The sequence below is a fragment of the Pygocentrus nattereri genome, chromosome 13, assembly GCF_015220715.1.
Source record: "Pygocentrus nattereri isolate fPygNat1 chromosome 13, fPygNat1.pri, whole genome shotgun sequence".
Taxonomy (NCBI): domain Eukaryota; kingdom Metazoa; phylum Chordata; class Actinopteri; order Characiformes; family Serrasalmidae; genus Pygocentrus; species Pygocentrus nattereri.
In genome coordinates, this window is record NC_051223.1 from 19,534,114 (window position 1) to 19,557,537 (window position 23,424).

The window sequence follows — 23,424 nt, forward strand, 5'->3', positions numbered from 1 at the left end:
GTGAAGGGGGTCCAAAGCACGACCAGTGTTACAAATTCTTTTTCCACATGTTGCAAGCAATAAGACCAGACCTATAGCCCCCCAAAACTTACATAGTGCAGCTTTAAAAATAAAATACTGCTATGTGTTTCGTCTTCATTTTGTAGGTTTTGATTTCTGCTGCAGGCGTTAAAAACAATACGCTGCTATACAAAAAGTTCGTCTGTGTGTTCATGTTGTACTAGAATGAAAGATGTCATTTTTAAGTTTCTTCTTCATTTTCAGTAGATTCTGCTTTTGTAAAATGTGATGCTGCCCCTACTGAACACATTAACAGTGTGTTCTGATTTACCCTGAGGTTTGAAACAAACAGTTATGTTTCTTCTTTGTGTTCTGTGTATTCTGGATTGGTTAATACTATAATAATATTGGTGACCGCCCTCCTTTACACACTTTAATGTTAAACGCATGTATGTTGGCAGATGCCTTTGCCCAAGCAGTCCCTGTACATGTGTGCAGGTTTAAAGCAGAAGTAGATGTATAGCTTAAAATGTGACCTACTTAATTACTGTGTTCCTATCCAAAAGACCTAATCTTCTCCCAAATGAATTTCAGGGAAGATCCCCCGCAAGTTCTCCACTGCCAACTGCAGTGGCACAAACCTGGATGCTACTTTGGCTTTTGACCCTGAGACCTGCCCTTATTGTACTAAAGCAGCAGGTAATGACTCAGAGGGGACAGAAGCGAATGAGACTGCAGACTCAGACAGTGAGGGTGTGTATGAGTTCACCCAGGATGCCCACTATCGGGATAACAGAGACCCAAAAAGGAAGAAGAAGTTTAAGCTAGGGGCTCGAGCAGCGAAGGTGGTGCACTTTTGGAGACTGGTGTGTGACACATTTCGTAAGATCGTGGACAGCAAGTACTTTGGACGAGGAATCATGATCGCCATCCTCATCAACACTCTCAGCATGGGCATCGAGTACCATGAACAGGTCAGTGCCCATCCTATCAAAGATTGTAGAGAAATATGTGCCATAATTACATGCTTTTTGGAAAATTAAGTCAACACATTTTCTACAGAGGGACACACTTAAATGTGACATTTTTCTACAAAATTTAATGTTAACATTTAACATATTGGAAAACGTAAAACATATACGTAAAATGTGTCATAACTATTGCACAGGCCACATTTTGTGATTTTTTCCTCAAATATGTTTAATTAAACACATAAACAGTAATTGCGTATTAAAATGTGCAGAAGTGTGTTCCCTGAAGAGGAAAAAATCATCAAAACGGGGCTCCCCAAACTTTTTCTGTGTGTATCAGATTCCACTTACTGTCTGCTCTATTAAGCACACTTACCTTGCTGGTCCACCTTGTAGATGTAAAGTCAGAGACTCATCTGCTGCTGCAGTTTGTGCTGGTCATCCTCTAGTCCTTCATCAGATGTCATAGGACGCTCCCACAGGACACTGTTGGCTGGATATTTTTGGTTGGTGGGCTAGTCTAAGTCCAGCAGTGACACTGAGGTGTTTAAAAACTACAGCAGCTTTGCGGCTTCTGATTCACTTATACCAGCACAACACACTAACATGTCACCACCATGTCATTGCAGTGCTGACAATGATCTACCACTAAATAATACCTGCTGTGTGGTGGTCCTGTGGGCCTCCAGACCATTGAAGAACAGGGTAAAAGGGTGCAAACAATGTAAAGTGGACAAAAAACATAGGTCAAAGGAGGTTTATGTAATTATTATGAGGTATGGCATACATACATCTGACTTCATATAGTATCTAGGGGTCAAATAAAACTTCATAACTTCACACCACTCAAGCATTACACTTTTTCCTCTGCTCTCTGATGGATGACATAAAGGGAAAAGTGAAAAAAGTGATTGTCCGTGTTCCATGGTGTCCTGCTTATGTGATTTGTGATTGTAATTTGGTGTTTATGTGAGATAGATAGCAGCAGGTAGTTCATCTCTCACCTGCTTAATGGCCTGTGGGCTGACACACTGCCATGAGTTGAAAGGTCCCTCTTTGTTACATGGGAAGTGAGGGACACGTGTGTATGTCCTTTATGTGTATTAATCCTTTCACGGTGGAATAACAGTAACAGTGGCTGTAATGTACGACCTATATTTAAAAGTTCCGACAACACAATGGCTCACCCTCTCAAAGTTCCTCTCAGGAACATGATTCACAGCCCAGCTGTCTGTGGCAGCAGCTCAATAACTCTTTCTCCTAGACTAGAGCGAAGCAATGCTCTGATTACTTCCTACCCACTCTGCAAGGGTGTGAAACTTCAAGACTGTAATAGTCTGCACTGTGTCGGCACTGTGATCTCTAAGCATATACACTAGTGTGTGAAAGTCAGAGACCACCCTTTATTTATTTCATCTCTGGTCAAAAATTGCCAAAAAAAGCAGAAAACATTCTGCAAATATTCAACGAATAAAATTGCCCAGAAGCCCCCAGAACTAAATGTAATATCAATTTTTGCATTTTTTTAAAGCTCCCGCTCTTTTCAGGAGACTTGCTTTCAGTTTTTCAAAGAAATCTGCAGGGATCATTTTCATCAACCTCAAAGTTCAGTTTTAGAACTTGGTTGCATTTTCTTCCCCTCACAATGCAAGTAATCATAAACTTTATGGGGGACTCTGGGGTATCTGATCCACAGCTACTTTGATTCGCAAATGCCCTTTTCTTCTTTTCTCTGTGGATGTGACCGCTACACATCCATTCAGGCTCATAGTGTTGAGTTCTCTTCTCCCAGTGGAAGGATAGAACAGTGGATTCTTTAGATCTAACGCAAATGTGGAGCTTGATTTTCTTCTCTTTAGGTGCTGTTTGTCTGATGGTGACATTTTTGGTCTGCCAGGCCTCGCAAGGCTGTTCAAAAGGTCTCTAATTGTCTCTGTATCTTTTGGTCATTTTTGAAAGCCTTGCAAATGCAAGTGCATTATCTTAATTGTAATCATCTCAGAAATATTCAATCAATAAAACGCATTTGTACTTAAAGACCATTTCGACTGACATTGAAATAAATAAATGGTAATCTCTGTGTTTTACATAGCTGCAGCACAAAATATTTACATGTCCATTCTCGTCATTTTTTTTACATATTTTGAAAATATGTAAAAATATGTTTTGGTACACGATTAGGTTCCAGCAACATGCATTTATCATTATTAGAGCTGTAACAATCACTCAGTTAGTGTGATTAAATAAATAATGCATTAAAATTCACTTACCTGATAAATCAGCAGTGCTGCCAGTTTGCATAGGTCATGCTGGTGATCCTCTCTCTCTCTCTATTCTCTCTCTCTCTCTCTCTCTCTCTCTCTCTCTCTCTCTCTCTCTCTCTCTCTCTCTCCCTCTCTCTCTCTCTCTCTCTCTCTCTCTCTCTCTCTCTTTCTCTGAGTTCAGATGTTTCAAGCACATAGTTATGCAATCTCCACAATCACTGGCAGTAGAATGGGTCATCCTGAAGAACTTAGTGACTTTAAATGCAGCACTCTCATAGGATGCTACCTTCGCCATAAGAAATTTGTGACATTTCTGCCCTGGTTCTTCTGCTCCAGTCAACTGTTGGGTGCTATTATTGTGAAATGGAAGCATCTAGCAGCAAGAACAGCACAGCCACAAAACCATAGACCACACAAACTGACAGGAGAGGTGCAGAGTGCTGAAGCACACAGCACATAAAAATCACCCATTTAGTTGCGACAGAGTTTCAAACTGCCTCTGGAAACAACATCATGAAAAGGGTTTCCATGGCTGAGCAGCTGCCCGCAGGCCTAAGATCACTATGCGCAATGCTAAGCGTCAGCTGGAGGGGCGTAAAGCTGTGGAAACATGTTCTAACTACTAGTTTGAGGAAGAACCTTTCATGTTCCTGCATGACTTCCTTCATCATTTGAGCACAACAGCTGTTCTTTACGTTTTGTGAACATTTTATGCTTAATGAATCAATAGAAATTTATCGGAAAACTACTTCTAATTTTTGGAAATTAATGATAATTTTCAGATATCAAAAATAAATAAATAAATAAGTGAAATCTTCCAGTGAAGTATTTTGTGAAGTAAGAGAGACTACACTGGTTTTCTGTTATACAGTTGAGTCTGTTTTCTTTGCTTGGCCTCTTTTAAGACTTTACTTGCTTGATTAATTACCCAAAAATCATCATATTATTTGATTACTAATGTAACTGATAATGACAGCCCTAATTGTGCTACATATGCTGTTGGATAGTTGATTGTTAATGCGATTTCAGTTTTGCACGAAATTCTCTTGTATCTGCACGCTATCGGCAGTTTCCTTCTCCTTGCCCTTTGTATAACTTTTCCGGAAGGTTGCGGAATTCCAGGCTTTTCACGCATCTTGTGCTCATGTTGTTTACTGTAGAGGGAGTAATTTGGGCCGTGCTGGCGGAGGAGCACAAGTGTGAAGGCTGAATTGATGAGAGGGCAGCCGACACACATCTGAAAGTGATCGCGCCGTGTTTACACAGCGTGCTCGCATGCCTCGCAGTCTTCCAGATCCTTCGGGGGGCACGCACCATGCTCCACGGTGCCCACTCGCTCCTGCTTGAAGTTGCTGCCCAGTGTTTGGACACAAACAGAGAGGAAAATTATCTGCCTTTTGCAGGATATTGCTGCTGCGATGAATGATGAGTTCCATAGTTTTTCCCTACTGTTATGAGCATGGGTGTTTTTCCTCTTGAGCCTGTGAGTTGTTCAGTTTCGGGCAAGAAAACATTAATCGTAGTCCTGTCTTCTTCAAATAGATGATTCATATTTAACAGGCACTGCTTGTATAAATCCCAGAAGTCCCCTCATCCAGCACGTGAACTTTTGAACCTTGCCCCACTGTCTACAGGTTTCTTAAGTGGACTGGCGCGTGTTTGTGAGCAAGGGCGTCTTGTTGTTGTGTGAGTGTGCTGGAGCTGAAAGAAAGGCAATGTGAGCTCATGCTCTTCACTGGCATTGCCGAGCTGCCATGGCGCTGGCAGTAGCTTGAGGGAATGCTGTGCACATGCACACATGCATGGTGTTCCCCTCCTGCTCAGGATTCGTCCTGCAGACTCCTGGGGAATTCTGGCAGTGCAAGCAGTCTTTATCGAGTGTACCATCTGGAGAACGGGAGATGGGGCTGGAGGAGGAATTTTGGATTTACAAGGTTACTCGGGTTCTTTGACCCAGTCCCTGAGCAAATAAAACTAGACGCCAACCTGCCTAATTGCATCTGTTCTCTTTTACTGTCCTGGAGCTTTTTATCTCTCTCTCTCTCTCTCTCTCTCTCTCTCTCGCTCTCTCTCTCTCTCTCTCTCTCTTTTTTTTTCTGCCCCAGCTCTTTCTCTCATCGTGGCACTTTTTTTTGCAATTTGATTGTTTTCTTTGTTTTATTTTCCCCTCGTTGGCTTGCTTTGGGATTTGGCACCATGTGTTCTCCTGCTTGAAGCAGACAGCTGATCTCCAGTAACTCATTCCTGTCTGAGCTTTGCTTTTCCAGCCATTGATTTGAGAGATGATCCCGTTTCATCTCTCAAAGCTCGTTCCAGAGTGGGGAAGCGCTTTTGATAGTGATGGGCATGATGATGATATGTCATTGTTAATGTGATAAATTTTATGCCACTAAATGATTCTCTGAATATATCCTGGCCTGACTGTCATCAGTACTTGTAGAACACTGGACAGCTGCATGTTTTTCTGCATGTGCATGACTGCAGATTTATCACGGGAAGGGTGGTGTTTGTCCTAAAACACATAAAACATACTAAAACAGCATCAAGTGGCTTTTTGCTTTTCTAAAACGGCGGCTGACATAAAATATGATAAAATGCAATATTTTTTCAGAAGAAAAAAAATTATTAATTATAATAATTGACAAACTCAATTATTTGACATCAAATAATTGACATAAAGTATTCCATCAAGAAATATAGTTCCTTAGGGTATGGTGTCATTGCCAAACAGCCATGGACCGTTGAATGGGAAGAATGTTTGGTCACCCATCGCTGTATATTGTGGTACTTTCATGATTTTGTTAACTTTTTGTCATATAACAATAAACATTTTTCTTTCTCTTTATAAGTACTTTTTGGCCACCACATTCCCACCCCGATTCTTTAGCAACAATCCAGCAGCACTCCTCTACTCATGCTGGGGCTGAATCTCAAACACCTCCCTTATCCCAACATAGCGCACTACATAAGAATTTTAATGCTGGATTTTGCACCCGAACGGTGCAAAATATAGTTTGGAAATAGCCATTTAGGTCTCAGCCACATCCATACTCAATATATGATTGCCTATTTGGCTGTAGAGGCTAGAATTTCTAAACTTACATAGCTAGCACACTATTTAGGGAATACAGAATTGGGATTCAGCCTGGTTTTGAAGATAATGATGGAGTTGTTTAGACTGTTGGCTATCATTTAGCTTGGTAGCTAGCTCTCCATTCTAGTTCTAGTTAAGAACATAAGTTGTCCGGCCCTCAGTTTAAACAAAAAATGGGATCTTACTTCATCAGTACAGTTGGTGGTCCATGCAAGCAGCTTGAGAGTCAAAGATTATTCCATTAACAGCACAAGGGTTTTTCTTCATGCCATTCCCTAGTAATATATAACTCAGCTGTTGAAAGATGACCATAGGTGTATGTATATCATGGATGTTACATATATAAAAAATCAGACAAGTAAACACCTATAAATCCAACAAGCAGTGGTGGATGAAGTACACAAATCATGTACTTGGGTTAAAGTAGAGATACCCAAGGTAAAATATTACTCCAGTAAAAGTAGAAGTTCCTTCTTTTAGACCTCCACTTGAGTAAAAGTACAAAAGTATTTACCTTCAAATGTACTCAAGTATCGAAAGTAAAACTACTAAAAGATTAATTATGACTCTAATGATCTGTTATCATTTTATAACAAGACTCTTGCTTCATTAACTCATTTTAGGTGAAAATAAACCAGTCTTTTAATAGAATGTCATTAAATCGTCTGACACTGATGTGTATTTATATTATCATAAGCACAAAAAACTTACAAGTTTATATTACATCTGTACTTCTCTCTTCATAAACATAAACTAACAAAAACAAATTTACTGTAAAATGAAAGTTTTATGAATTCAGAAAAAAGACACATCAGTCATGACTGCATATTTATAAATATTTCTATATTGTGGTCTATTTACACAAAGTTAGGTTAGTTCCATCATTTATGTTGGAATAGACTCTCATAAAACTTTATGCTGGTGCATAAAGTTGAACCATGTGCTTGCACTGGGTCGGTATGACCAACAGGTCAAAACAAGCTCAATACAAAATGCTGCTGTGCCCTGATTGGTGTTCTTACTTTGCGCTTCTTTCATTTTGACATGTTAGGACTTTATACACTTAAGCCAAAAGGAACGACAGATTTCTCATAATGTAGTGGAGTAAAAAGTCAGATATTTGACTTTGAAATGTAGTGGAATGACAGTTAAAAGTCTCCCAAAATAGGAAGACTTCAGTAACTAATTACATTTACTTAGTTACTGCCCCACACTACCAACAAGCAAATGCCACTCATTCCAGCTTGGTATGTTTGGTGTGTGACATAAATAGGTCTTTTACCAAAATAAAATATTTAAGTGTAACTGTTTAAATATCAGGACTTACTTATAAGCTTGTTAGATTAACAGAGTCACAGTTAGTATCAGTATTTGGCATGTCTTAGACTTAAGGATCAGGTCATTTTAACTGAGGCAGTACTGGTTCTGTATTGTTTGTTCCTTTACAACATTTAGAGAATTTTCATGTTGTTTGGATGTCAAGGCAAAGTTAAATTCAAGCAGAGCTAAACGTTCCGAATTGAGACATAGGGAGGAAAAGCAGAAGACGGCATTACGGAGAGAACAAAGTGAAACGGTTGGGGTTATATGAGCTGCGCAAGGCGGACTGGGCTGCTTCCTCTCAGACACCAAAATGTGTTCTTTGGAATGGACATGTACAGACTGCTCCGTCCTGCAGGTGAAAGCCATTCAAACCTGACCACATGGTGACTATTTCAAATGTGTTACTGAGCAGTGAAGTATGGTTTTGATTTTAGTGGTCAAATGTTACCCCTTCTGCACATCTGTCTTCCACGACCAGTCTGAATGCACTGTGTCCTTTCATATCTCAGTCCAGTCATCCCAACCACATTAAATTCTTTCCTCTAACACTTTTAGATCCTGTCAGCATCATTTGTCCTCTATATTAGTCACTGTACGAACCCTCAGGGATTGGAGTCATTGCTGACACTGCTGATAACAATGCTGCAGTTAGATTTGCTTTATCACATTTGCTTAAAGTAATTTTGGACCATTTCTATTGTTCCATTCATCATTACATGTTAACAAAATACAAAGTATAACTGGGGTTTTCAAAGAAAGAGACCACCACAAACATAGACCACCAATGGAGATACAATGTTGTTGCGTGACAGAGACAATATATTCTGTCCCATGGATTTTATATAAATTGTAATTAGGTAACATTTATATCTACCTTGCCACAGAATGCACTTCGTTTATAAGCAAGTTTAATATTTCTTGTAACTGAATACATCTCGTCTTTTTTAGAGCTCTTATTTGTGTATTTCAATGATAAAAGCAGTAAATATGTTGTTACTGGATTTTGACTGCTTATGCTTAGGCACAGGTCCTAATGTGAACGCAAACAAGATTTGAGAAAGTCCTTCAAACGCAATGCTGTAGCAACTGGTTCATATCAGGGTTGTTGTTATTGAACGTAGGGTTGTTCTGCATGTATCTGGAGAATACTCTGGGACTAAATTGCACAGTAGCAGCCTTGCAGAAACATCTCACAGTTTTATAAAGAGAATAATGTGTTAGATCAGTCTAGTCTCATGTGGTAAAGTTTTGATAATACGCTTTAGAAGAGCACAATAAGATGCCTGCATGTTTGCTTTGTCACACTTTTAAAAACCAGACATGAAGCTTAGATTAGAAAAATTGAAAGCTTTTCCAAGTAAAAGCAATGCTCTTGTCTTCAGTAAAGTCTTTAGTTAATATAATAATAATTGCCTTGTTGGTTTAATAAACTTTCATCATCATTAATCCCTTAGATTTTCAGGACCTTCCTGCCTTTCATAACTTTCAGAACTTAAGAATAACTCTGCTGGTTTGGATTGTATTGCATGTAGTTACTGTGTAATATGCCTTAGGATGTAATAAGCCTGGGATTTCATGGGGTTAACATTAAATCTAATCTAAGAACACACTGAGACCAGCATCTGTGGCACAGTGCCAAAGAAGAATCTACCTGCCTGAGTGCAGCTATTAACCCAAAGCCAAAACTACATCACAGCATATACTGAGGCATGTAATGCGATCAGAGCCACATGTACCTCCTGACTCGCCGCATTATTAGATAAGTAAAGAACAGAGAACACTGATCTGCTGTACAGTGCGAGTAATGACATGGATGGATAGGGATAAGCATTCACTCTCACTGACTGTGTTCAGATCGTCTCCCCACAGGCTTCCATAACCCTCACAGCTGCAGGGGACAATGGAGCTCTTACATAATGGCTAATTATAAGCATGCTTCTCCAAATCAGATCTATCCAGGCTGTTTGCAATCATGAGCAGTTTTAGATTAATAGGCATAATAATTTGATTACAGTTTCTCAAAAATTAATTTCAATCTTAGAAAAAAAGTGAAAATGGAAAGCACTTCAAAAATAGACATCTGTTCACTTTCCACATGCTTTATACTGTCCACATGCTTTTAATTGTGATAATAACCATCATCATCACAATCATCATCATTATAAAGGTTACTGAAATAATTTATTGTCTATTGTTTATGTATTACTAGCTGGGTGTAGTTTATCTAGAGGTATAGTTGTGTCTTGGTACTACTGATGCATTTTGAATACTACTCAGTGGTTTTCTCAATGCACCTTATAATTATTCCTGATGCATTGAGAGTAAAAGTAATAAAAAATAATATGAAGTCATTTGGACTGGTCAGATATAATGTTTGGGTTTTAAAATTGATTTTTGTCCAGTGCAGACAGTTGAATAATATTATTATATAATCAAATTATATACTACTATATACTACTACTACTACTACTACTAATAATAATAATAATAATAATAATAATAATAATAATAATAATAATAAGCTTACTAAAATAATGATGTAATAATAATGCTGAGTGCAGTTTATCTAGATAATGGGCATAGTTCCTGAGATGAGATTTCCTGTCGTCTGTCCTCTTCATGTGACAGCTTTTTACTTTTATGGTCTCCTGATGGAATTTTTGTCATAGTGCCAGAAATGTGGCACATGATTTCAGGCAAATGCTTGATTTTCAGTTTCAACTTTGCCTTGACTGTCATTGAAGAAGCTGTCTACAGCAGCTGAGTCCATAAGCCCCACCATCTCTGTTCTCCATCAGCCCCCTCACCGTTTCTCTCTCTGCCCCCTTACTGCTCTTCTGGATGGAGCTGTGGTGTGTATTGTTGTTGTTCTAACTGAGCAGCCTGGTAGCAGCGTCTGGTTTTTCTCACGTCTGCTGGCAGTGAGAAGGTGACAGTGTTCATGCAGGAGTACTGGGAGGTTGATTATTACTGTACCCAAAAGCACCACCCTCTAATCTGCAGATCAGGTGCTGGAACGGTGATAAGAATGGTCAGCCATACAGAGAATGCAGTCTTTGGCTGGAGCTTTCCTGGTGGACAAGTTTTAAAGTGCTTTGTTACGGTCCCTCTTAGTAGTAATAGGCAATGAGGTAAAGATATAATGATGTAATCATTAATGATATAATCATACTGGAATACAGATTCTTGATGCATGATACTTCACTTTTCTAAGGTTTGTTAAGTTGGAATAGATACAAAACTGTGGCGCAATCATCCATGTTTTGGCCCTGTTGTCATGAGATTGAGAGTTAAATCCTGAACAATGCCACATACATCTGTTACTGAGTATAATATTGGTCTCGCTCTCTCTGGCTGAGTAGGATGGCCCTGCGCAATGAGCTGTAGAGAAAGCCTTATATTTCTGGGAACTAAATAATACATGTATGTAATGTTAGGACTTCAAGAGCTGAAGCAAAAAGCCTAACACATTAGATTCATTATTTTCATGAAGAAACAGAAAAATCAACCAATCAAGTTATGGTTTACAATAAGCAGGTCCAATTTTGTGAGAAAAAAAAAACATCACTCTAGGCCTGGAAGTCCTAGATATGTCACTAAAAAATAGCAGCAGCTCTACATCAATGCTCTGTACTATAAGAGTCACTACAAAATTACCACAGCTAATACCACATGTGCTACTATATCTGTCACAAGCTTCAAGGTAAACATGGGATGTATTTTAGAGGCGTCTGTGTTAAATCTAGAATTTTCATGTGAAACAGTTAGTTTAGCACTAATAAACTACTAGAGTTGTTTTTTCATCATGTTTTGACATAGTCTTGTCATCTATGGCTCGAATTGAAGGCATGGCTCTGGTAGTAGTTATATGTCCTGGAGGACAATATCAGGAGACCTGGTCAGCAGATAGGAATTGGCAATTATGAAATTCAGGAGAAAAATAAACAAATAAATAAGAAGATGATGAAAATGATGAAAATAAGTATTCTATGTTTCACATACTGTAATGGGCTGTGTTCAATTAAACAGGCCCAGTTATGCTCTTGGATTTCTGACATCTGACTTGATAGGCATTTAAACTCACAATTCTCCTACATTAGAGCAAAACATTTTAGGAGCTTCGGCTAAACCTTTTTTTTAATGAAACTTGCAGTTAGCCAATGTTTTTGAAGCTCTGTTGACACTCCGTCTCAGTCAGCTGTGCAGCTGTGGTTGAGAGCATGTGTAATCAAATGAGCTCATTTGTTTGCAAATCTATTCATGTACATCTCTAACCTCAAGACCACAGTCAGGTTCATTGCCAAATGAGTATTTTTTAGAGTAGATGTTTGTCTTTCCTTTAAACAATATGTATTCTAATTAAAACATGCTCATTATCTGTTTGTTTGTCAGTAACATGTCTATGTTCTTGCTCATGGATCCCCAAGTCTCCCAGTGAGAATCTTCCTTTGAATGCACTATTCTGATTTTTGAGTGCACTGAAGGCGTAAAAACCTTAGCACTTCTCAAATATATATTCACACTTATGCAACCCAGCGCTGTGTACTACCTTAAAAATACAAGACACAATGGCCAGCCACGAAGCCTCACATTCAGGAAAGTGTACTTAGAATATAGTGTGTAGAAAAGCAACCTTGCGTCAAAGCAGCCTGTGATAGCGCAGTGTCTGTGTAGTTAGGCTGGGCTACCTGATTAGGGACATGATGGAATGAGTTTGGCTGTATGCTGCAGGAGTGGCAGATAATAGCTGGTGAGATAGCTTTTAAGAGCAGTTCAGCTAAAGAGTGGTCTGGGGCTTCAGTCATGAGAGCTGTGTGTATCTGGATGCTCTTCAAAAGCACCTGCTGTGTCCCAGACAATTGCAGAGTGTGGTGCTGGACGTGAGCATAAACAGATCATAAAGGAGTTAGGGTTGATATTAATTGATTAAGCATTGATTTATAACTGTCAATTAAAATGTACCTCCTCAGTGAATCAGTAGGGGATCGCTGACAGTAAATGCATACATTAGAAGTTTATGATTTAATTAAAAAAATACAAATGCAAAAAATAATGAGAAATGCTGCATACATAAGTGCTCGTCCCCTTCGGACTAGTACATGATAGAACTACCTTTAGCTATAATAACAGACAACAAGTCTGTTGGGGTAAGTTTCTACCAGCATTGCATGCTATTTAGGAATGATCAAGCTTTAGTTTTTCAGCAGGCTGAAGCATGCTGCTTGTAGTACCTCCCTGTATTTTGCATCATCCATATGTCCTTCAATTTTAACAAGCTGGCCAGTCTCTAGTGAGAAAATGTGTCCCTATAACATGAAGCTCCCACCCCCATACTTCACTGATGTTGTTTGTTGAGGAATGGACAGCATTAGATTTCTGCCCCAACCAGCATTTTGAATTTTGGCCAAAATATTTGTCTCATCTGACCACAAAACCTTATGCTACATTTTAGCTGCGTCACTCTGAGTATTTCCAACAAACTCTAGATGGTTTGTTGCAGTTTCCATTTTCAGCAACACTCACTTGGATATCCAAGCACTTTCATATTTGTAGTCTTTTCTCTCTTTTGCATGTATTACAACATAAGGCAACTTATGTACTTTGTCTAATGTTGTGCGATTTGGTCTTAATTTTTTACAGTTTTACAGTTTTCCCTCAGATTCCTCAGACCAGTGCTCTTTGAATGAAGGGGCTTCTAAAAAATAACTGATTATTGAATCACAATTAGAGGCCATCATCATTCTTATTAGTACAAAATCTTTCATTTGTGTTAACTAGGAGCATCAGCAGCACAAACGTTGAATGCTTATGCAAACACCATTTTTCAGCTAGTAATATTTGTCACACGCACACACGCACGCACACACACACACACACACACACATACACACACACACACACACGTCCATTTTGATTGTTTGGCCTTTATTAAAAACTTTTTTTACTTGATTAATCATCAGAGTAACTCGTAAATTACTTGATTAATGATATAATCAATAGTGACAGTCCTAAACTGAGTAGATACAGTCTTAATTGAAACAGAAGCTTGTTTTACATTTAAGAATATGAAAGAAATCTGTGAAAGAAAGGACAACAATGTCCGTGCCGAGTTCAGGGCAGTGTTTGTACTCGGCCTTCCTCTTCCTGGAAGAGGCTTCCCTGCAGGTTTGAGTGTTTTATGTGCTGTTTTCTTCTCACAAGTGGTCTTGATTTGAAGTGAAGGGCTTCGTCCTGCACAGAGGCCCAGCTCAGCCTCCTGCTGGGCCAACAGCGCCCAGCACAGCACTGCTCACTTCCGATGTGCTGGCGCTTTCTCCTGCCCTGTCAAACGACACAGCAACGGCGGATACAGTGCAGTCCGCAAGTAACTGGACAGCAACACTGCAATAGTTGTTTTGGCTCTGCAGTCTGTCACAGTGAATGTGTAATGAAACAATGAGTGCGATGTTGAAGTGCAGGAAATCAGCATTAGTTTAAGGGTACATACATCTATATGGGAGCCATGTAGAAACAATAGTGGTTTAGTCATAGATTCAGCATTTCAGGGGACCATAAGGCGATAATAATCTTAAAATTTTGCACTTAGCTGCAAATCCTTTGCACTGATTGAACACTCAACTCAACCACACCACTACTGGAGAGTGCTTGATGTGCTTAATGTAAAATATGGTTTTAATTACATAATAAAGAAAATACTAAACATTAGTAATTAGCCTATTTATGTACATCATTTCTAGTCAGGTACTTAGACTGAGTAGCATTCTTTAGCTAATGTTATTTCGCACTTTTTGAGTGATGTTTGGAAGGGGTACATCTAAGTCCCGTCCCGTCCCGACTTTACACTACTGGTGTACTTTGGATCATTTGGGCCCTACAAAGTAGTCTCAGCCTCCGTGCGCTCTGCCCAGATGTATTAATACATACTGAGTCTTATATCTATTGCATGCTTAGCTGGCCACAACAGTTGGGATCTTGTCAGTTCCACTCTTATTGGCTATTTGTACATCTGTGTGAAAGACATACATGGGGTTTTTCAGTAAAACAGGAAGCACTCTTTTCCAAGCAGTTACCTGCTCTGTACATTGTGATATCACTTCAGAGATAATTTTGTTATAGTGCTGTTTTGAAAGCCACCTGACCCCACACAGATGGTTATTTTTGCATGTCAGACAGGAGCTGACTCATTCCTCTTCAAATAGGGGGTCCTTATCCATGGTAAGCTCTGAAATGCACCAGACTCCATGAGCCAGACAGAATGTGCTTGTAAAACTGTCCTGCAAGGTTAAATACCATTCTTTGAGATGTTTAGTTATATTTTCCTCATTTTATTTGCAGGACTTTGTGCACTTTTTTCCCCCTGCAAACTGTAGCTGTTTTTGAGGCTTACTGATCATTTTCATCTTGTAGTGGTGCCACAGTTAGGCTTTAATTTAAAGTACTTAGTGAAGGATTCACTTAAAAACTGCAATACACAAAGTAAAAATACATGTTGCCTACATGTCTTACAAGCTCTAAAAGTCAGTGTTTAAGTTAGATCTGTATAGTCACACTCCATGTGGGAAAGTGAATATGCACCATTGTTAGCTTAAAGAAAAATTGGAGCAACATATGTAGCCTTCCAGATGACATCTTTTTCGGGCAAGGTCTTGCTTATTTCAGCGAGGCAATGCCAAACCACATTCTGCAAGTATGACAACAACATGCTCTATAGTAAAAGAGTCCAGGTGCTAAACTGGCCTGCCTGCAGTCCTAAACATTTTAGAAAAGGGGCTGTAGATGTTACAGGAATTCTTTATTAATGTGTGCTCTTCTGTGGTCTTTTAACTACTAGCTACTGCTCACCAGTGGGTTCTTGCTTTTTAGTGAGATGTACCAAACCATTGATTTTGACACACCTGATGATTTCTCTGTCTTTGATTTCAGCCTCATGTTGGCCTGTTATACTGACACTGAGATTTCTTTCTCTGGTTCTTTGAGAGTAAAGAGCACTCTTCTTCCTCCTTTGTATGTACTAAATACTATCGCTGTATAACCGAAACCTGGTATCTTCAAATTGGTAACTTTGCAGGAAAAGGGAAAAGCAATACCTTGTAATATTGTAACCTATAGATAGATACCTATAAAGTTTTCTTGGCATTCTGCACCTAAACCTCATAGTCCCTGCATCATTTTAAATCCTATGCTCTGGAGTACAGAGTCAAAACAAAAACCAAGTCTCTTTCCAATTACTTACATAGTTCCACACTTCATTATAATGCACCGAGGGCCAGCAATCAATTCAGATTAAACTAAAAACAATTAGCTACCGATACATTGTTTTTCATTTCATACAGAAAACGTAATCATATTTATCTCTTATTACTTTGTGGAAACAGTCTTCTTGAAAATTAAATTTTTGTTGTCATTTAATGACTGTGACCCAGCACAGCAGTATTAAAGTTATCCATAATGGGCTTGAATGCATGTTTCTAAAATCACTGTTATTGTTGATAAGCAAATGACTACATGCTTAAGAATGTTTTTTTGGGCGTTCAACACTGTGTGTTAAAACAGCATACTGTGATGTTTCAAGAATGTGTGACATCTGGGTTGGGTATCATTTTTACAATCGAAAAGACAAAAAAAAAAGAAAGCAAAATATGAACATGCCCACAAGCCTCCTGTCCAATTCTCCAGCACCTAGTAAAAACATGGTCTGCATACCACACCACCACCATCAATTACACCAGTGAGTCTTAGATCAGTTCCTTTGTAGTTTATCTGCGCTGGAGGGATTTGATTAGAATGATGTGGTGTAGCTTACAGTCATTTAAATTGCTTTGCTGATTTGCGTTGCTAAAGAGAGAGAGAGAGAGAGAGAGCGAGAGAGAGAGAGAGAGAGAATATAGGCTGAATGTGTTTCATTTGTTTCCTTGCTGTTAGTAATTTTTCAGTCTTAATCATGTTCAGGTTAAACCCATCACTATCTTGTACTTTTCATTTGATAAGTGATAAGTGATACTTTTTTGATCCCACAACCGGGGAAATTCCACCTCCGCATTTAACCCATCCGTGAAGTGAAACACCACATACACACTAGTGAACACACACACTAGGGGGCAGTGAGCACACTTGCCCAGAGCGGTGGGCAGCCCTATCCACGGCGCCCGGGGAGCAGTTGGGGGTTAGGTGTCTTGCTCAAGGACACCTCAGTCATGGACTGTTGGCCCTGGGGATTGAACCGGCAACCTTCCGGTCACAGGGCCAGATCCCTAACCTCCAGCCCACAACTGCCCCAAAATCCACAGTTTTAAGGTACACAGACTTTTACATTAAGCTCCGATACATAGTCATTTGCAAAAGTCTGGGGACCCCTGGTCAAATCACATCCTCTTCATAGAACTCATTTTAATGTACAGTTTTAATGTATAATTACTGTTCATTTGATAATTGTAGCATATTTGGGAAAAATATGTTAAGAAGATGTGTTAACTTAAAAACTAAATCAACATAACATGTAATTTGACCAGGGGTTTCCAAACTTTTGCACACAAATTTGAATAGATATGGAATATTTTCTAGAACATTAATTAAGTAATCATAAAATAACTGTATTTACTACCATTCTGAATAATTTAACAAATAAATAAGTAAGCAGCTTCTCCGTTGGTACATGGTCAGGGCTTGGCCCACATTTTCTGGCTGCATGCGCGAGTGTCTTTAGACAGCTAATTGGAGTTGGCTTTGGACAGAGTTGCATTGCATCAATGGCACAACAGTGCTGGCCAGGGCTAATGTAAGCCATGTAAACACTCTCAGGTATTCAGCATGGATAACAATTCCTATTAAAGGAATAGAATTCCTATTAAAGGAATGCTCTAGTGTTTATCAATCTAATCTCTGTTTGTCACCTCTGAAGCCTGCAGTCGATTAACCTGGACAACAATGCCTACATTTTCCTGTATTCAGTAAAACAACAGAAACTGCTGACTCTGAACATTTTTGTAATAGGAGGCAATGGCCAGCTGGTTCAGCATGTTGACATTATTGTTTTTGGTAATTGAATGCATACTACAGATACAGCAGATAGAGATTAGGTTGAAAAGGCCAGAGTGATCTGAGTCCTGTGTTTATAGATGGATTACCAGATTAAGTCAAACACATTTCAGACTTTTATCTGACTTTGACTTTATGATTGACCCTATACTGTATTTTTAAATATCTGCTTGAATATTCCATTTTGTCACTACTAAAACAGTCATAACACTATTTGACAACGTTTAATAACATTTCAGTATTGACAGTTTTGGCTAATTTTGAGCATAAGTCAAAATACTAGCTGGTACATGGTTTAAAGCACAGACTACATATAAAATCAAAATATTGTTTATTAAAACACAACAAAGTTTACTTAACAGAAGAAAATATGTCAATAGTGACAGTTCCTAATGTTATACACTGATTTTCAGACTTTAGGACACATTTTTTTCAAAACAAAGCGGTCGAACTGTTCACCATATGGTCATCAGGGACAGGGATGCAGCGTCGCTTCCTACTCTAAAATGCAGGGGTGTGGCTAAACTAAGGCTTCGCCTGTTGACAATCTCATTGAACAGCACACACACATTTTCTAAGCGGCTTCTCCCTCAGGGTTGTGGGGAGGTGCTGGAGCCAATCCCAGTGGTCATTGGGTGGAAGGCAGGATACACCCTGGACAGGTCGCCAGTCCATCGCAGAACAGCATTTTTTTTTTTATTTAAAAATTGACATCTAAATCTTTCAAATTTAACATAAATGTAAAATTTAAGTATAATTTTTAATAATAAATTTAGAGGTTAGAGTTTGGGTCAACAGATTAAGTAATGTATAAATGCTGATTTTGTATGTATTTAGTTAATCACCCTCTCTATTAATTCATTGGGTTTAAATAGATCATAACATAATTCTAAGGTCTGGAATATTTGAGGTCTGACAGTTTTCTGGAATGGGATAGCAGTCTGACATATTTGGTTAGAGTGGTCCATATAGGTGTTCTGCTGTTGTTGCTTGCCAATGTTGTGGTCAGCTGTTGTTGGCGTGGTAAGGCTATGGTTATGATAACCTGAATGCAATTGTGAGGGTCAGAATACTATTAATATTGAAGTGGGAGAGCAATAAAGTCCAAAACAGTACCACCAGCAGGTACTCTGTGTCTAGAATGTAGATGCTGATAACAATTGTACATTTGGGGTGGGAGTAGCTCCCTGCAGGAACTTTACAGAGCCAGAATTCATAGACTAGCTTTTTCAGCCCTGCAGGCTCCTGCTTTCCCTGCAGCATTTGGTTGTGTATCTGGTGCAGATAGGAAATAACACACTCTCACTAACCTGCTCAATATTACGTTAAAATGCACTTTGCAAATGTTTAACTCATGTTTTTTCCACAATCTCAACATGTCTTATTCTGGTGGGCAAAGCACTTTTAATCATTAATTGATATTGCCGTTAATATAATATCTAGTATCTGTTCATTTTAACTAACACTGGACTTTGAATGCATGTATAGGTCTGTCTTTTCTAACTGCCAGACACATGTAAACACTGACCGTGGACGTTTTTATAAATCTACATTATTAGCAATTAAATTGAATCCCATACTAAGAAAATAAGAGTTATGACACAAAATGGAAGTTCCATGTTTTGCCTAGACTGAAGGCACGTTGCTTTTACTTAGCACTGTTAAATGTCAGTTAAGGCTACTTTAAATGCAAAAGTTTGGGCATCCATGATCAGATATGTTTTGTTGACGTACATTGAAGTACACATCCTCAGTATCGAAGTACACAACCTCACAAAGAACACATCTATGAACACTTTATTACACAGTTACTGTTCATGTGCTGAATTGAACAAATTGGAAATAAAAATAAATAAATAAACATCACTTTTGGCCTGTGCATATATGCTATTTTTTGATTTTCCATTTTTCTTTGCCCAAGACTCATCAAATGCATTGAAATTGCAAGTAGAAATTGCAGGAAAAATGTCCTGTTTAAGTTGTAGAGAATGTGTTGCTTTATTTTCAACTTTTTCTAACTTAGATGTTGTTTTCTAGCTGCACTAAAACTTCAGCAAAGTGTGGATTCTGCCATTTGTTTTTATGCATTTATTTATGTTTATGCATGTTACTTGTAAGTCAATAAATAAATGTTAAATTAATTAACTTATACTCTGCAATAAAACAGTGCCAACTCACCCTGTGTAGCATAATTGAGTTTTTTTCTTTGGGGTAGTTGTTTAAAGTTACATGTGAATTGTGATTTTTACGCTTTTTGAGATGCTGTATATTTGACTTTGTCCTTCTGTGGCTTGTTCTCTCCACCTGTCCCAGCCTGATGAGTTAACCAACGCCCTGGAGATCAGCAATATCGTCTTCACCAGCCTGTTTGCCCTGGAGATGCTCCTGAAGCTGCTGGTGTACGGCCCCTTCGGCTACATCAAGAACCCTTACAACATTTTCGATGGCATTATTGTGGTAATCAGGTGTGTGTGTGTCTCAGCAATCGCAGTTTAGAAACACTCCATCAGCACCGCCGAGGGTGCGTCATTTTTCTGCATTCATCTTCATTATTCCGATGCTCTCTGGCAGTTACCTCACAATAGTGGCACCCTGACAAATTGCAGCCATTACTGAGTGATGTGACATCTGTTAGCTGTTCAGGCAGATAACTGTCAGCTGTCAGAATGACAATTTCAGTTTCATAATCGTCTGATTATGACACTATGACACTACTGCATTTGCCTCATATATTTGAAATCCCTTAGGTTTTAAGATATTACTGTTTATCCTGACTACAAGACTGTTTCAGAAAAGCATGTCATCTTGGAATGAAATATCAGTCTTAAAGTTAATTGGTGTGCATGCAAGTGTTAGTTTTTGTTTTTTAGGACATAAATGTCTTGATGAAATAGGAAAACCAGAGGAAACAAAGTGTAACCTAACTAAGGTTAAAGAAAATATGAGCTTTAAAAATGAACAAAACTGCACTGTGTAAGGAAATGTAATCGATCTGAAGATATATTTTGATAAATAAAAACAGCAGAAATGGGAAGCAGAATCTAGAGTACATATAGTGTAATGCACCTGAACACGCAGGAGAGCTGGATTCTGCAGAGGCGTCCAAATTAGTCCGTTGTCCATAAAGACTATCGACAGTGTTCAGCAACACTGTGGGGTTTTGATCATTTTTATACTTCACATTCACAGTAAGTCAGACTGTGCCTTAAACCAAGTCTCCATGACATTAATTAAGACCTAGATGCGGGTTGAACAGGTTGAGAGACGTATTGGGGACATATTTGCATATTTTCAGTGATTTCTAGTGTTTGTTAACAATGATAACGGTGTAGCTTCCGTTCAAAACTAAAGAAGCAAAATCTGAACACCAAGCATGTCTTGGCTCACCAGTTACATCTGAGATGCATGGAAAATTGTGTAAATTAGATTTTTTGCCAAATCATTCCTTTAAGATTAGGATTAGATTTAAAGTTAGACTTCTTTATATATAGGTAGTTGCATATCGCTGCTGTCAGGAAAAAACCTTGTATCTCCATTTTTATCATTTTTCAGTTTTAATTGAAATAATTTGAAAAATGCCTGTGTTTTGTTAAATTTCATTAAGAGTGGAATTTCATAAGAATATGACTTGGGGAAAAAAGTCTGGCTCCATTGACTCACATTAAAAGTAACTTAGGTTTTTTTTTTCTTTTCCTATAAAGTTACCATTTTGGAGATATGAGGTTTTATTCCAACAACAGCAATATATAATACAATATGGATATATATGTATGACTGTGATGTCCTGGCATTTCATAAACACAAACCTGATTGTGTTCATGTACATGTGTATTGCAGTGTTTGGGAGATTGTGGGTCAGCAGGGTGGTGGTTTGTCAGTGCTGAGGACCTTCAGGCTGATGCGGGTTCTGAAGTTGGTGCGCTTCATGCCAGCTCTGCAGAGGCAGCTGGTGGTGCTGATGAAGACTATGGACAACGTAGCCACTTTCTGCATGCTCCTCATGCTCTTCATCTTCATCTTCAGGTCAGAACAAGGGCGAGGGCCAAAGGTATAAAAAGTGAATGGCACTTTATTTGTAGGCTGCCTACATAGGGATTTCATAACACATGTATATGACCTGAATAATGTATTTTAAAAGGAATGCTTGAGTACTTTGCACAGTTTATGTCAGCATTGACAAGATGAGTATTCATTGTTTATGGGTGTGTTATGATACATATGATGCATAGTGCTTATGCAGGTAAATTCCAAATAAAGTGTCAAAGAAAGCAAAGTAAATAATACTCAGACAGTGTGAGATTGGATTCAAAGCAATCTGAATTCTGTTTCACAAAATGTTGCGTTCAAGAAATGACCTTCTTGCTTCTATGCACTTAACTTAGCATGTTGTCAAAAATCTCATATTAGAAGAGTTCTGTTAACAAGCTAAATCCAGTTATTTTGACTAGATTTATTTGAGTGCAAACCAATGCGCTGCCTTGAGGCTCCTGCTGCACATTAATGAGATTTGCAGGGGTGCCCTTTCACTTAAAAACACTCCTAGATAAACCAATACAAAACCATTGCCTTCATTTTTTATAGAGCAAGAGTCAATGAGTTACAATAATGTAGTTCAAAGCAGTGCAGTGATGGCTGGTCACAATATTGAATGAGAGGGCTAAAATCAATTGCACATCAATGCTTCACACCGTAGCTTCACATTTGGGAGCCCATTCCCAACCGCAGTGGTAAATCAATGGAATGAACTGTCAGGCTAACTACTGGCCACACTTAAATGTTTAAATGTTGATGTGTACAATTATCTAATGCCTTAACAAGCTAACAGCAGCACTGTATTTCATAGCAGCACTGCACATTTTATCAACTACAACATAAACAGTACATGACAAGATTTAAAGTTACTTTACTGTAGCACTCTGTGAAACATTAAAGCAGTATACAAATTCACCACCTCATCATCTAAGCCGCTTATCCTCCTCTGTCTTGCGAGGTGCCGAAGCTTATCCCAGCGCTCACTGGGCGACGGCAGGAAACTCCCTGGACAGGTTACCAGTCCATCACAGGGCAGAGCACTGTACAAATAATACAATTTATCTTACCTTAACTTTAAATGTCTGTGCTGTCAGCTCCTAATGACAGCTGGTAAGGCACTCCTGTTATTATAGTGCTGACATAATACTGCAAATCCCATAAAGTAAATTAGCATTATTGCAGTAATGTAAAATAGTGTAAACAACATTATATTACTTTGAGCATATCTCAGCCAATCAGATTTCAGAAACGGACCAACCATCCCAACAAGTGTTGGCTGTCGACAGCAGGAGGGTGGTGCTAGGCATTGTGAGCTTAAGCAGTATAGCAGCTTAATCAGCTATCTAGCCTCACTATCCCACTTACATGAGATGCCCTTGGTTCATAGTACTCATCTTGCTGTTAGCTGTAAGTGCATTACTCTAAGCACTAAAACTGTATGACATTCATAATTCTGACAAGCTGTATTCTTTCATTGTCTTTGAAACAGTATTTTGGGCATGCACCTCTTTGGATGTAAGTTTGGTTCTGAAAGAGACGGTGACACGATGCCGGATCGCAAGAATTTCGACTCTTTGCTCTGGGCCATTGTCACAGTGTTTCAGGCAAGTCTTTTCAGTGCAGAAGCACCATTTTTGTAAACTAATGGGAAAGATACTTTGGCTTTATTGTGAAAAAAATGTTTTGTGTTTGTAAAGTAAATCGC

At 38.7% G+C, this 23,424-nt stretch overlaps 1 protein-coding gene across 14 annotated transcripts in view; it reads left to right on the forward strand.

Annotated features, from left to right (window-relative positions):
• The window catches only part of cacna1g (calcium channel, voltage-dependent, T type, alpha 1G subunit), a 322,261-nt gene that overhangs the window by 178,456 nt on the left and 120,381 nt on the right, over window positions 1-23,424 (forward strand). For all 14 annotated transcript variants that reach the window (XM_017695914.2, XM_017695912.2, XM_017695906.2 and 11 more), the window contains exons 10-13: window positions 595-974; window positions 20,001-20,152; window positions 21,525-21,710; window positions 23,209-23,323. In XM_017695914.2, coding sequence (XP_017551403.2) covers window positions 595-974; window positions 20,001-20,152; window positions 21,525-21,710; window positions 23,209-23,323 — 833 coding nt within the window. The remainder of the gene's footprint in view (window positions 1-594; window positions 975-20,000; window positions 20,153-21,524; window positions 21,711-23,208; window positions 23,324-23,424) is intronic.